Source organism: Mastomys coucha, unplaced genomic scaffold, assembly GCF_008632895.1.
Source record: "Mastomys coucha isolate ucsf_1 unplaced genomic scaffold, UCSF_Mcou_1 pScaffold18, whole genome shotgun sequence".
Classification (NCBI taxonomy): Eukaryota; Metazoa; Chordata; class Mammalia; order Rodentia; family Muridae; genus Mastomys; species Mastomys coucha.
In genome coordinates this window covers 46,338,068-46,350,922 of record NW_022196900.1, presented here as the reverse complement: position 1 = coordinate 46,350,922, position 12,855 = coordinate 46,338,068, and the positions used below count along the sequence as shown (strand labels likewise).

The following is a 12,855-nucleotide window of genomic DNA, read 5'->3' as shown; positions in this document are numbered from 1 at the left end:
GGAGATTTCTGTAGAATGTGGCAAATTTCAAATCTTTATAGACAGTGAAATTAGAAATTTATATTTCACAGATTGGTGTAATGCTATTTCAATTTTTCAGCCATTTAAACATGGCAACCATTCTTAGCTCAGCGGCCCTATCAACCAGCTACCAATGTAATTCGGACAGCTGGCAGTGGTTTGCCGACTTTTGTTTTTAGTCTGCCATGGAAGAAAAAAACTAGGAACACACAGCAGCTCAACCCTGCTACAATCCACGATTCCTCAGACACTCGAAGCTCACACTGATAATCTGAATTCCAGCTTTCCAGCCCTCATGGTAGAAAGAGGAAACCAACTTCTGCAGGTTGTCCTCTGACCACCACACGAATCTTGGCATACATGGCTCTCTCTATCCAGAAGCTGCAATAAATAAATGTAAAAAATAAAGACAATAAAAGGGAAGCATTAGTGTTTGGATCCAAACATTCTCCTAAGCAGTAGACTGTATGGTATACTACTGCACTTTTTTGCTTGCTTTTGGGAAAAGGAAAGCTATGTAGCCCAGAACTCGACTCCTTGTCCCAGCTGCTGGGAGTCTAGACTTGTGCTGCCACACCCAGCAGAGAGCAGAGGTCCTTGACCTTATCTCCTCACCAGAGTCAGCTGCTGTCTTGTGAAAACACAATTCCCAGAATAGTTTTGTTTTTTGCTTCTTTGAAATAGAGTGAAGCCTCACTTCATAGCCCAGGCTGGCCTCGAGCTTGCAGCCACCCTCCTGCCTCAGTCTGTGTGCCAGGATCACAGGTTGAAGCCATCATGTGCTCTGACTAGTGGTTATTGATACAGGAGATTCCAGGGCAGAGGGCTGCAGTGGTTTTCAGGACCAGGTTAGCTGTTAGGGGAGAGAGGTCAGAGGGCAAAATAGAAGCTCCGAAGCTGTGGTCCTCGGAGTGTGGGCTCTGGGCCAGCAGCAGCATCATCATTAAAAACTTGTAAGAGACACATGTTCTCTGGAGCCCATATCTCAGAAACAACAGAAGCTCAAGTGGGGTCTGGCAATCTGGTTTTCATCAACCCATGTGGTTCTGATGCTGCCAACATTTGAGAAGTCCCTGCTTCCAGGCATCATTACCAGCATCTGGAGAAGCATTGAACCACCTGAGCAATAAAGGGCTAGGCTTCTCTTACTGCTTTGTTCTCAAGAACAGAGAGGCCTCTGGTTGAGAGCAATTCCAAGATACAGGCAGCCCAAGGTATAGATTTTCCAGGGAAGAGCTGGAGATGGAATTCAGGGTCAACATTCTGGGGGTCAGAGCATGCATTTCCTTAAGAAGTACAAGAGTGGCAAGTGCCACTCGACAAAATACTTTCATTGTCTTTGCATTATGTGACCGTGGTATTGGCTAACTCGGGGAACCAGAGGCTTTCTAAAGCCCTCCAAGGTATCCTCCATCTTTCTTCCACGTTCCAGTGGGAGAGTCCCTGTCTTGGGTCTGCCAGGTGAGATACTAGATGAAGTCTGACCTCACAGGAGGCCCTTGTGATGTCATCGCCACCTCAAGATGCCCTCCTCTGTGACCTTTAGAGTCCTGGGCCCTGCGGCTTGCAGGAGCCAGGCTGTGGTGGCACGCGTGTGTTTCCCAGCGGCCGCGGTGGGGGCAGCTTGCAGACGTGAGCCGGCCTGGCTTACTGTCTGTGCTCAGTGCTGCTTGTTTGCCCAAGGCCAGCCTCAGGAAGGGAATAGACTACAGAACTTTGTAAAAGGGCCACCTAAATTTTCTTCTGAGCAAAACAGCATCAGTCAAGGCACTGGAAAAGTGTAATCGTTGTCTCAGGCAGTTGAGATCCTCCAGGAGATTGCGGTATCGGAAGGTCGGAGGTGAAGGATGGGGAAGAGGACTTGCATTTGCAAACTGTGCTCCTGCGGGTAAGGTAGTCCCCCCGCAAAAGGCAATTTGGGGAGGGGAGCCCGATTTTTAGACTCCTTAGGGGGCCAAGCCCTTTTCCGTGAAGGAAGACAGGCTGTGTCTTCATCCCGCTGCTTCGCCAGGCAGTATCACACTGAATTTGGGTTTTAGACTGCAACATTGTCGACCAATATTTGATGCACACATGTTGAATCAGTGCTGATCAGGCGGGTGTGTGTGTGTGTGTGTCTGTATATGTGTTCCTGCAGGTAGAGATTCAGGAACCTTGAGCGTAGGCCCGGTCCAGCCTTGCCTACATGCTGTCAAGACATGACGGAAACCCTGGCCAGGCTGGGGCAGGTCTTGTTTTCTTCAGTTGCAATTGTTAGGGTGAGTTTCTCACTTACAGAAAAATTGGTACTTTGGGAACCATAGAGCATTGGCACCAACTGCTGCAGTTGAAATAAACAACCATCACAGGGGAAAGTACTTTGTAGTTTTCTGGCAGGATGCCTTCCTGCCACTTGCCTACAGGTCCATGATGATGTGAAGCACAGGGAAGGCAGGGTTTTGGAGAGAAACGTCTCTGAGATAGTCATTCTGTCTGCTTTGCCAGGACAGCTCGAGAGCTGCAGGGCGATGCCAGCCAGAGGATAGCAGAGGAGGCAGTACATGAGAGGGTGGGCTCTGGAATTGCTTCCCAGGCTTCTGGATAAGACCAAGTGAAGAGAGTGGCCTTGGGGGTCAGTAAACGTGGGATCTTGGCTAGGAACAGAACTTCTTCCCATTAAAATTTCTGTATGAGTATTCCCCTCACAGGACTACTACACCTAAAGGGATAAGGTGTATGTCTGTGCACATGGATTCTACTTATTCTGTTAGTATCCTAAAGTCTGCAAAAGGGTTTTACAACTATAGCATGTTACATGAAATAATATAATTATTGTATTTGGGAGAATAGGTTAAGAGGACACTCTGAAAACAGAAGTCTTTGAATTTTCAGGAATCAGTGCTCACAAGAGTCCACTGGGGGGCTTTAAAAGAGGTGTCATTGCCCCTGCTGTTCATGAGTAATCTCTAAGGACAGTCCCATCGTCAGACTCCAGATAATTACTGCCATTTCCCAGAATTCTGAACTCCGCCACCTACAAAAGTGGCTCTTGATGTTGAGGTTTGTCAAGTGGGACCAACCAGTGTCCAGGGCTAATTTTTCATACTACTGAAAATTCAGTTTTTGTTCTGATTCGCTTCCTCTTGGGTCCTTGCATTAGTCCTGGCTCCGTCACTGCTCAGCTTTGTGGCTGAAATCTTTGAGTTCCATCTTTGCACAGTATGTAGTCTATGTAAGATGATGGGGACTCATCAGGGGTGAGGGATGTAGAGTCAGATGCCACCTCATCCTATCTGATGTCCTTAGATTCCCCTCTTCCCCCCATTCTGCAAAGTTGCTCGTTCCATTGGGTATAAAGTCTGTCTGGTGTGCCTTCCTTGCCTCCCCCTCCTGTGTCTACTTTACTTTATGGTCCTGTCAAGTGTCTCTGGTCTGACCTTCATGTTGGCCAGCCTTTCCTCCTGACTTCTAGACTTTGTACGTTTTTCTCCTGTGATTCTGATGGGGCATCTCAGAGTCTGAAGCAAACTTTCTGGTCTCCATTCACGGTTCCTTTTTCTTGCTTTTCTTCCCTTTTTGAAAATGTTTCTGCCTCCTCCTTCTGCCTCCTAACCTTTTTAAGGTCTTGCTCATGTTATAAGACCCCCATTTGGCCTAGCCCTATAGCCCCTGCCAGCACAGAGGTAGGACCCCACTTCCTATGTCTGCCAGCTTCATATCTATTGATGGTATCCTCTGGAAAAGCCAAGCTCTGTTTGGTATGCTCTGTGAGACTGACCTGTTTAGTAGTCAGAACATATCTTTGTGAGATGGTGGAGGGATCTGTCTGTTGGAGTCAGTTAGGGACATACAATCTGGAGTGGTGCTGTCGACAGTGCTAGCCACAATTGAGGGCTTCCCCCAGCTCCTCCAGCCACTTGAGGGCTGCTCTTCCAAAAGACCCAGGCTCAGCCTAGCCTAGGACATACTGTATATGACTTTGAATTCCTGTTTCTTCCTGTTTCCATTTCCCAAGTCCTGGGATTAGAGGCCTGTATTACTATTCCTAGCTTTCCTTTGGTTTTTGAATTTTGTTATGTAGCCCAGTATAGCCTTCAACTCATGATTCTCCTGCTTCAGCCTTGCCTCTGCCAGGATTGTAGGCACTTGTCACCATGGCTAGTTCCTTAAATATGATTTCACCTGTAGTACGTGATACTCATCAGTGGGGAAAGGCTTCTATTTAAAAAAAAAAAAAAAAGCCTCTCTGCTGGGAGCTAGCTGCTAAAGGGCAAGTTCTTAGGTTTGGCCACAAGATGGCAGTGTTTTCTCAGCCATTTCTTTTCACTGGCTCAGCTGGTCTAACACATCCTTTGGGGTTCAGAAGTTTTCTTGATTTTTATTTTTATTTTTGTTTTATTTATTTATTTATTTATTTATTTTAAATACGTTTACTCTAAGTTCTCTAAAATGAGCAATTAGTTAGCGTTTAGGGCACAGCATAGCCAAGGAAGGTGTTACTTCTTAAGGAGTTGAATCCAGATTACAATGAAGGTGTTTCAAATAATGTACAACCAAAGATTCTAACCACTCACAAAACTTGTTAGCAAGCTTTACTGGTTTAAAGAAACCAGAAATAGTTCCCCATATCAAAACACACTCCACACCTTCCCTTAATCAAAAGCTGGCATTCTACAATAGAATATTATAATTTTTAAAATACGATCAATACCAATTAAGCAAGCAAAAGTCAGCATTTATAAGTTGCAGAAAGATGGAAAAGTCAACATTTTTAAACCCACATGTTAATTATTTCTATATAGCTGCAGCTTCTCTGTGTGTGTCTGTGTTGTGTGTGTGATTTTAGTGGCGTAGCCTCACAAGAGGGGATAGTGTTTCCAGTTATATCTGAAAACCCCCAGTGTTGCCTGAAGAGAGCTCCACTTTGGAAGTTCTACAGTCTTCTACCACATTGTATTTCTATGATTCTTCAGAAAATTCAGAGCAATTTCCCTCCCCATCATCGTGGTGATTGTCAGTGTGGGGGACATGACTTAGGAGATTTGATGAGTCCATCTGAGCCTGTTCTCCCTGGGGAGCTTTTCATCTTATTTAGTTGTCCCTTTTCAGTTTGGAACTGGGAACTGAAGCTAAATTAGCAGGGCTCTGGTGGTGTAGACAGGTGTTCTTCTGTCTTCAGAGCTGCAGACATGACTACTCTCCAGCTGGCTTATCCTACAGGTAAGGGCTCAGCGGTTAAGAGCACTGACTGCTCTTCCAGAGGTCCCGAGTTCAATTCCCAGCAACCACATGGTGGCTCACAACCATCCGTAATGGGATCTGATGCCCTCTTCTGGTGTGTCTGAAGATAGGGACAGTATACTGTCCTGATACATAAAATAAATAAAATATTAAAAAAAGATTGTCTCCACCTTTAACGGCATATCAGACTTTGCTAGATGCTGTGATTCAGTCTGATGTAATTTCAAATAATACAGGTCCACTTTTTTCTTTCTTTTCCTCTCCTTTCTAACTTCTGGGTCACCCTATGTAGCCCAGGCTGGCAATTAACTTGCTGAGTGTAAATTTTTGTTGCCTGCTTCCTTATCTTTCTTATTAATGGGATTACAGGCAAGCACCATTATTGCAGACTTAAAGATAAACCTATTGGGTGGTCAAGATCGCTCAGCAGGTAAAGGTGCTTGCCATCAATCCTGGATCCCTGGATCCCCCATGCTGGGATGAGAGAACAGATTCTCATAAGTTGTCCTTTGATCTCCACATATGTGCTATGGTGCCGTGGCACACATGTGCATCAGTATGCGCACAAATAAAAATAAAAATGAATATGTAAATAAAAAAGACTTAAGGGTTTGGAAGAGATGGATCAGTGATTACAAGGATTTGCTGTCCTTGCAAAGGTCCTAAGTTCAGTTCCCAGTGCCCACATGGCAGCTCACAGGCATCTGTGACTCCTGTTCCAGGGGATGAATGCAACATCCTTCCTGTGGCTTCTGCCAGCACCAAGTACACACAGGATGCATGGACACCCAAATGTACAAAATAGAAGCAAATTTATAAAAAAGGTACCCTTCTTTATGCACATGCATGTGTCTGTGTACATGTGTGTGCATGTGCATGTGAGTTCAGGTCCTCTTAGAGGCCAGAGGCATGAGATTCTCCTGGAAGCTGGTGTTACAGATGCTTGGGAGCACTAGAGCTGAACTCAGACCCTCTACAAGAGCAGTTTATGCTCACAATCACTGAGTCATCTTTTCAGTGCCCAACATACATCATCTTAATTTTTGTTAGTGCTGTGGACCACACTCAGGACTTCACATCCTAGGCTTCAGCTCTACTGCTGGACTGTGTCCACACTGAACCGTCTTTGTCTAGTGATTACAAAAAGGCTCCTGTCTGAATGAGAAGTATTATCTGATATATAAAAATATAGCAATCCTAAAAGCTTTTTAGTAAAGCAATAGAAGCAGCAAATCTTCCTCCCGAGATTAGAATGTTAGCACCTCTACTTTTTATAAAATATTGATTAAAAAAAATGTAGATGTTAAAGAAGGGGTTGACGTAGCTTATGTTTATATCTGATTATTTTATGGCTTACTGAGCACCATTTAAAGGATTTTGTGTAACTTTCAGGAAATTCCAGGATGGGGATGGGGACATATCATGGACTACTTATGTAGCATTGGTCCTATGCACAGCATCTCATAGAGAAGTTAGCCCCAGAGAAGACTGGCCGATTGCTTTGGAGGATGTGGATTTGGCTGTTTCTGGGAGCATGGGGAGGAAGGTGATCTCCAGGGCAGTCATGTATCTGCAACTTAAATCAGCTATGTGAACCAGGGAGGAACTTGTTATTTTAATTTTGGAAAATATTTTCTTCACATTGATGAAAATTTCCTTAACCTTAGATTTTATTTTCTTAGAGTCTCTGTTACAAATTAAGAGGAAGGGGGAGGGGGAAAAGGGACTTGGTTGGATGTTACATGTTTCAAGAATTCTTGTTTTTAATTTAAATAAAATTGACTTCATAAATTCTGATTAGGGGGAAAAGGAAAGAAAAAAATCGGGAAAAATATTTTACAAATACTTGCTGATGACTTTGCGGAAGACCAGGAGGGCGTCTTTCACTTTAACACATTTGTTTTGTGTTTTTCTGTACTTTTCATGTGAGGCTACTTTTTTATAGGTGCTTTAACACATGGATTTTTAGATACCAGGATTAACTCAATTGTTCACGTATACTTTTCATATTAGCTATAAGTCAGTGTCTAATCAGTCAAATTATACACACTGAGGGCATAGAACACAGCTTTGCACTAATTCAGGTATCATCGGTTAAAATAATCCATTCTGTCATGTAGGCTAAGAATGGATTTGTTTGAGTACCCTCGTTTTAATTCCTCCTTTTTCCTTGTCTCCGTCCTTGGAAGATGCCTTCCCTGCAGCTGGTTCCTTCCTAGCCAGCCGGCTAATTCCACTCAGTGGGTAGTTTTCAGCATCATGTCCATCGCTGATGTTCAAAGATGGAGTCTTCCGGCGATTTATAGTTTGTTTGTGAAGATGACATGTCTGAAAGAGGAAGAGTAGCCAACTTGCAGACACGTGAGGGTGGCATATTAAGTGGGAGAGTTTCAGAGGTGGGGCTACAGGAAGGGGAAGGGGTTCACTGCGTGCTTAGGAAATCGAAGCAGCCAGGAACCCCAGGTTCTGAATCCTGGTTGTTCCTGACTGAGCCCATGCCAGCCATGTACTGTCCTTATTTATACAACAAGGGTGAGAGCAGTGCCTTTTTCTCAGGACGGCTAGGGATGCTCAGAAGGGACATGTGGTGCTTGGGGTGGGGGGTGCCACTTGCTAAAGGCATTGGTCCCAGAAGAGGGAGACACCAGAGAGACACCAGAGAGACCCTTACCTGACTTTGTGGCATTGTTATTGACATTCTGGCCATTTTTCCTTCCCTTTCCCTCCCCGATCCCATGAAGGACTCGTGGATCTTCCCACCTGAGCCCAGCGACTACAGGCATGGGTCACACCATATTTAGCTTTCATTTTCTAACTTAATAGTGGAGTGATGATTTCTCACGGGAGCAGCAGAGCATACAGGAAAAAATAAACAAACAAACAAACAAAAACCCCACAGGTGCTGGACCAGGCCATGAATTCAGATTCCATCCTTAACACAGCCTAGATGTGCCATATCGACCACTTTACAGTGACGTCTGTACTTCTGTGTGCTTCACTGTTCTCATCTGTAAAATGGACACAGGAGTAGGGCCTGCATCATAGGGTTGTCATGAGGTGGAGCCATTATAAAGTGAGAAGAGGAGAAACTAACAGGTGTTATCAAATGAATGTAGATAAAGGTGCCAGTCTGTATTCTGGGTGATGAAGCCTCTTGAGAGGAAAATACCACCTTTTACTCAAAAGAGAAGTGTAGTTAAATGGTTGGGGGCTATGTTATATATGGCAGATTGGAATGGTTTACAAAGGATTAACAGAATTAAAAACCATTGTGTGGCCGGGCAGTGGTGGCTCACGCCTTTAATCCCAGCACTTGGGAGGCAGAGGCAGGCGGATTTCTGAGTTCGAGGCCAGCCTGGTCTACAGAGTGAGTTCCAGGACAGCCAGGGCTATACAGAGAAACCCTGTCTCGAAAAACCAAACCAAACAAACAAATGAACAAACAAAAATCTATTGTGTGTACATCTAGGTGAGGGGACAGTTTTATGGAGTTGGTTCTTTCCTTAGGAGGCTTCAGGTATTGAACTTAGGGACTCAGGCTTGTTTGGCAAGCACCTTTGCCTGTGGAGCCATCTTGCTGGTTTAATTCTCTGCTTTTACACAGTGGCAGGCAGGCCCTCTGTACCCTCAGGTTGATGTGAACAAGCATCAGAGAAATGTCTACTTGGATTAGAGCTTTTCAAGTCTTAAAATCAGTGAGTGTGGGGAATTAAAGCCATCCTCACTGCGCAGCCCGCTTCATCTTTCTCTTTTGTCACCTTTTCTTTCTCCTAGCTGCGCAGCATGGTCCACCTTTCTCTTTTGTCACCTTTTCTTTCTTTTCTTTTCTTTTCTTTTCTTTTTTTTTTTTTTTAAAAAAAACCTTTCAAAATTACATTAAGGTTTCTGTGAAGACTGCTCGGAAGGGAAGGGATAGTGTTTCTAAGTGGCTGTCAAGTTAACCACTTAGCCAAATAGATCCTTATATTTTGAATATCCAGATATCTGGAAGCCCCTCATTCCATATTAACAAATTGAATTTGTAATGTCAGAAATGAATTTGGTTTCTGTGTGTGCTGGTCAATTACTTAATCTCAGAAATGTTATCCTTTACTGGATTATTATTACTATTATGTTTGTTTTTAAGTTTTTCGAGACAGGTTTCTCTGTGTAGCCCTGGCTGTTCTGGAACTCACTCTGTAGACCAGGCTGGCCTCAAACTCAGAAATCTGCCTGCCTCTGCCTCCCAAGTGCTGAGATTAAAGGCGTGCGCTTAAAGGTGTGTGTCACCACTGCCCGGCTTGGATGATTATTTTTTAAAGTCACCATCTTCCTTGCAACTACCAATTTTGTCTTTTAAGTATGATGCAGCTCCACTTTGTTCTTCCTGTAAAATTTACCTACACCCGTGGACAGAAATTCTTTGCTGCTAAAGCAAAGAATCAGCTGGGCACTTCAGTCTTTAATGCTGATTTAAGTCAGAGAGCAGCCAGGGTGGAGGGAAAGAACCAGGTGATGGTGAGCAGAGAACCCTGGTATTCCAGTCCTGGGCTTGGTGAATAGTGAACCTTACCAGTCTGCTCAAGGCCCTCAGCATCCTTAGGCTGGTTTTTATTTCTTTCTTTCCTATGCCCTGGAATCATGTGAAATCAGACCACACTTTATTACTGTGTGTACTTGCATGTACCATGGTGTGCATGTGGTGGACCGAGGAGAACTTGTAAGAGCTGGTTCTCTTTGCTTCCACTACGTGGGATCTGGGGACTAAACTCAGGTCCTCTGCTTTGGCAGCTGGTGTTTTTACCCACTGAGCCATTTTGCTGGCTCCACTTTTGGGGTTGGAGAGATGGCTCAGTGGTTAAGAGCATTGGCTGCTCTTCCAGAGAACCTGGGTTCAATTTCTAGCACCCACATGGCGGCTCACACCTGCCTGGAACTCCTGTTCCATGGTATCTGACACCCTCATATAGTCATACGTGCAGGCAAAACATCAATGCACATTAAATAAAAAGAAATGATTTGGGTTTTATCCATGGTAGTACAGTCTGTCCATCTTGCTGAGCCTGCTGGTGGCGTTTGAATGCAGTCCCCTCACTTCTGGGGCAGAAGCTGGAGGGTAATGAGCTTAAGGTCAGCCTGAGCATCATAGACTCTGGTTCAAAAAACTAAAGTGATCTTCAGCTAACAAACTTGCCTTCATGCTCTATGACAGTGACTGTCTAGGCTCCAAACCTCTGTCTCGAGTCTCTGAAGGTGCCTGAAGACTTTTGGAGACTCTGATGGTAACCTTAGAGGGGAGAGAAGAAAAAGTGAACTGTCACAGAGCTGGGAAGAGATTTTTTTTCTGATTTTCCAGAAAACTCCTGAATAAGATTAGCTAGCATGTCTGGCTTGTTTTCACAATGTACTCGAATTCCCTGCACACATCAGCCTTGTGAGTGCTCCAGCTTCACAGTACCCTTATTTTAGACCACTGAACACATAAGTTACATTACTATACTGTTTCTCCAGTCCAAAAGGAAGAGGCATGGTTCGGTCAGCCTCTGACATAGCTCTGCTCTGTCATCCAGGGTCCTTCCCATAGCCCAGTTAGCTGAGCTCTCAATGGCCTAGGGTTCTATAATTCCAGCCATTGTCAGGGATGCCATGAGTTGGAAAACAATCAGAAGAGGAATCGCTTGGCTTTGCCGAGATAACCCTCTAGATAGTGAAAGACTGGTGGGATAGAGAATAGTCAGATGGACTCTCAGCTTATTGAACATGAGGGCCCAAAGAGCGCTGACTGATGGTTATGATGGGCCTTCTTAGAAGAGTATCTCAAGTATGAGGTGACAGGGCTTACTCTGTGTGTGTGTGCGTGTGTGTGTGTGCGTGCGTGCGTGTGTGTGTGTGTGTGTGTGTGTGTATGTGTGTGTGTGTACATGTCACAGGACAACTTGCTGGAATCTGTTCTCTCCTTTCACCACACAGATTCTCAGGATTGGACTCTAGTTGTCAAGCTTGATCACAGGCATTTCTACCTGCCGAGCTACATGGGTAGCCCCTATATTTTTAATTTATCATGTGTGTATTACAATTTACAGAGGGGGATTTGAAATTGACCCAGTCCTGGTCACATGCTGACATCTCACAGGAGCAGCATCTCACCGGCTTCTGTAGAGGTCCCCGTGAACCCTTCTCTACCACAAGATTAACACTGTGGGAATTCATCAAAAGAAGGGCATCAGATCAGCAGGCAGCTAAAATACACTTCGATGAAAAGAATTTATCCTAATTTAATTCCACATATGTAAATGTATATGTATCTTAGCCACATAGACCTGTCATTAGATGCTAAGGACATCCATCTGATTATGACAACCAAAAATGTCAGTTAAGGATAGGAAGAGGGCTCAGTGGATGAAGAGGTTCTTGTTGCCAAACTTGAACACCTGGGTTTGAATCCTGGGATCTACACAAAAGCAGGAGAGAACCAACTACTGCAAGCTGTCCTCTGATCTCCACATGTGCCGCCTTTGTTGTCTAATGTCTCCTTAGGGAGGGACAGAATCACGAAAGATTGAAAATGACTGGACTAGAGCCATAATTCCCAAGCCATAATGATTTGGTAGCCATATAATGATTGCTTCCTTCATGAGAGTTAGATCTTATTCGACTGTTCATGTGCCATGATGGTAGACTTCGCTTGCACACGAGTGCTTGAAGGTACACTGTCCCCAACCTTAAATGTCCCCAAGAATCCCCTGGAAATCTGCACACGGAGGACACAGATTTCTGGGTCCTGTCTCCATATTCCTTGATTCCACGGGTCTGAGGCCTAGGCGTCTTGAGTGCTTGACCAAATCATCCCTGAGGTTGTGGGCAGTGGATCGCACTTTCAGAAACATGACACTAATTCAACAAGAGGATTAACAGAATGACCTCAAAAACAAAAGACATGGTTTGCTGAGAGAATTGGTGAGATTTTAAGATTTCCAGTCTTCTAGGATCTTGATAAAATGAAGTAAGGTGAAGGTGCTGTTTGTGGTCTGGCAGAGTGCTTAGAGCTAGCATTCAGCACTCTCTAGCCCATCAGCCAGAAGTGTGTTCTCTGTTTTGAGCTCTGACTTGCTCACTCCTTGGGGAGGAAGTTTGGACTCTCAGACTCCCAGTTGCATCGCTCAATCCTCTCAGGGTGGTTTTAGTGCTTCTTGGACCTCACAGGCCCATTCTATGATTTCCACGACAGATTTTCTCACCCGCTGTGGAAGCAGAGAGCACCCCCCCCTAGCCCCACAAGCTGCATTCCTCCTGTGGAGCCTCAAGGGTGGGCAGTCTGATAGCCTTACAGTGCATGGAACCTCAGCTTCTGTAATTCCTTTGACAAAGCTGTGTCCCTTCGGTGTTTATGTCTCTACCCCACCAACACAGCAGTGCAGAGTCATTCATGGGTGTTCGCCTGAGTGTGTGTGCTTGTGCATTTGTGAAGGTTAACGTGTGTGTGTGTGTGTGTGTGTGTGTGTATGGTATGTGCACGAGGAGGCTGAGGGGATGTTGGGTGCCTTTCTCAACTGCTTCTCCTCCTTTCTTTTTTCCGTTTTTCTTGTTTGTTTTTTAATGCTACTTTTATACAATATAATTTTTCATCTTTCTAGA

The 12,855-nt window shown here is 44.6% G+C and overlaps 1 protein-coding gene across 1 annotated transcript in view; it reads left to right on the top strand.

The window, feature by feature from the left end:
• The first annotated feature begins 1,559 nt into the window (after positions 1 to 1,559).
• The window catches only part of Saxo1 (stabilizer of axonemal microtubules 1), a 107,015-nt gene continuing 95,719 nt past the window's right edge, over positions 1,560 to 12,855 (top strand). The window contains exon 1 of the mRNA XM_031377800.1: positions 1,560 to 1,909. Within this exon, the coding sequence (XP_031233660.1) occupies positions 1,869 to 1,909 (41 nt within the window). The 5' untranslated portion in view covers positions 1,560 to 1,868. The remainder of the gene's footprint in view (positions 1,910 to 12,855) is intronic.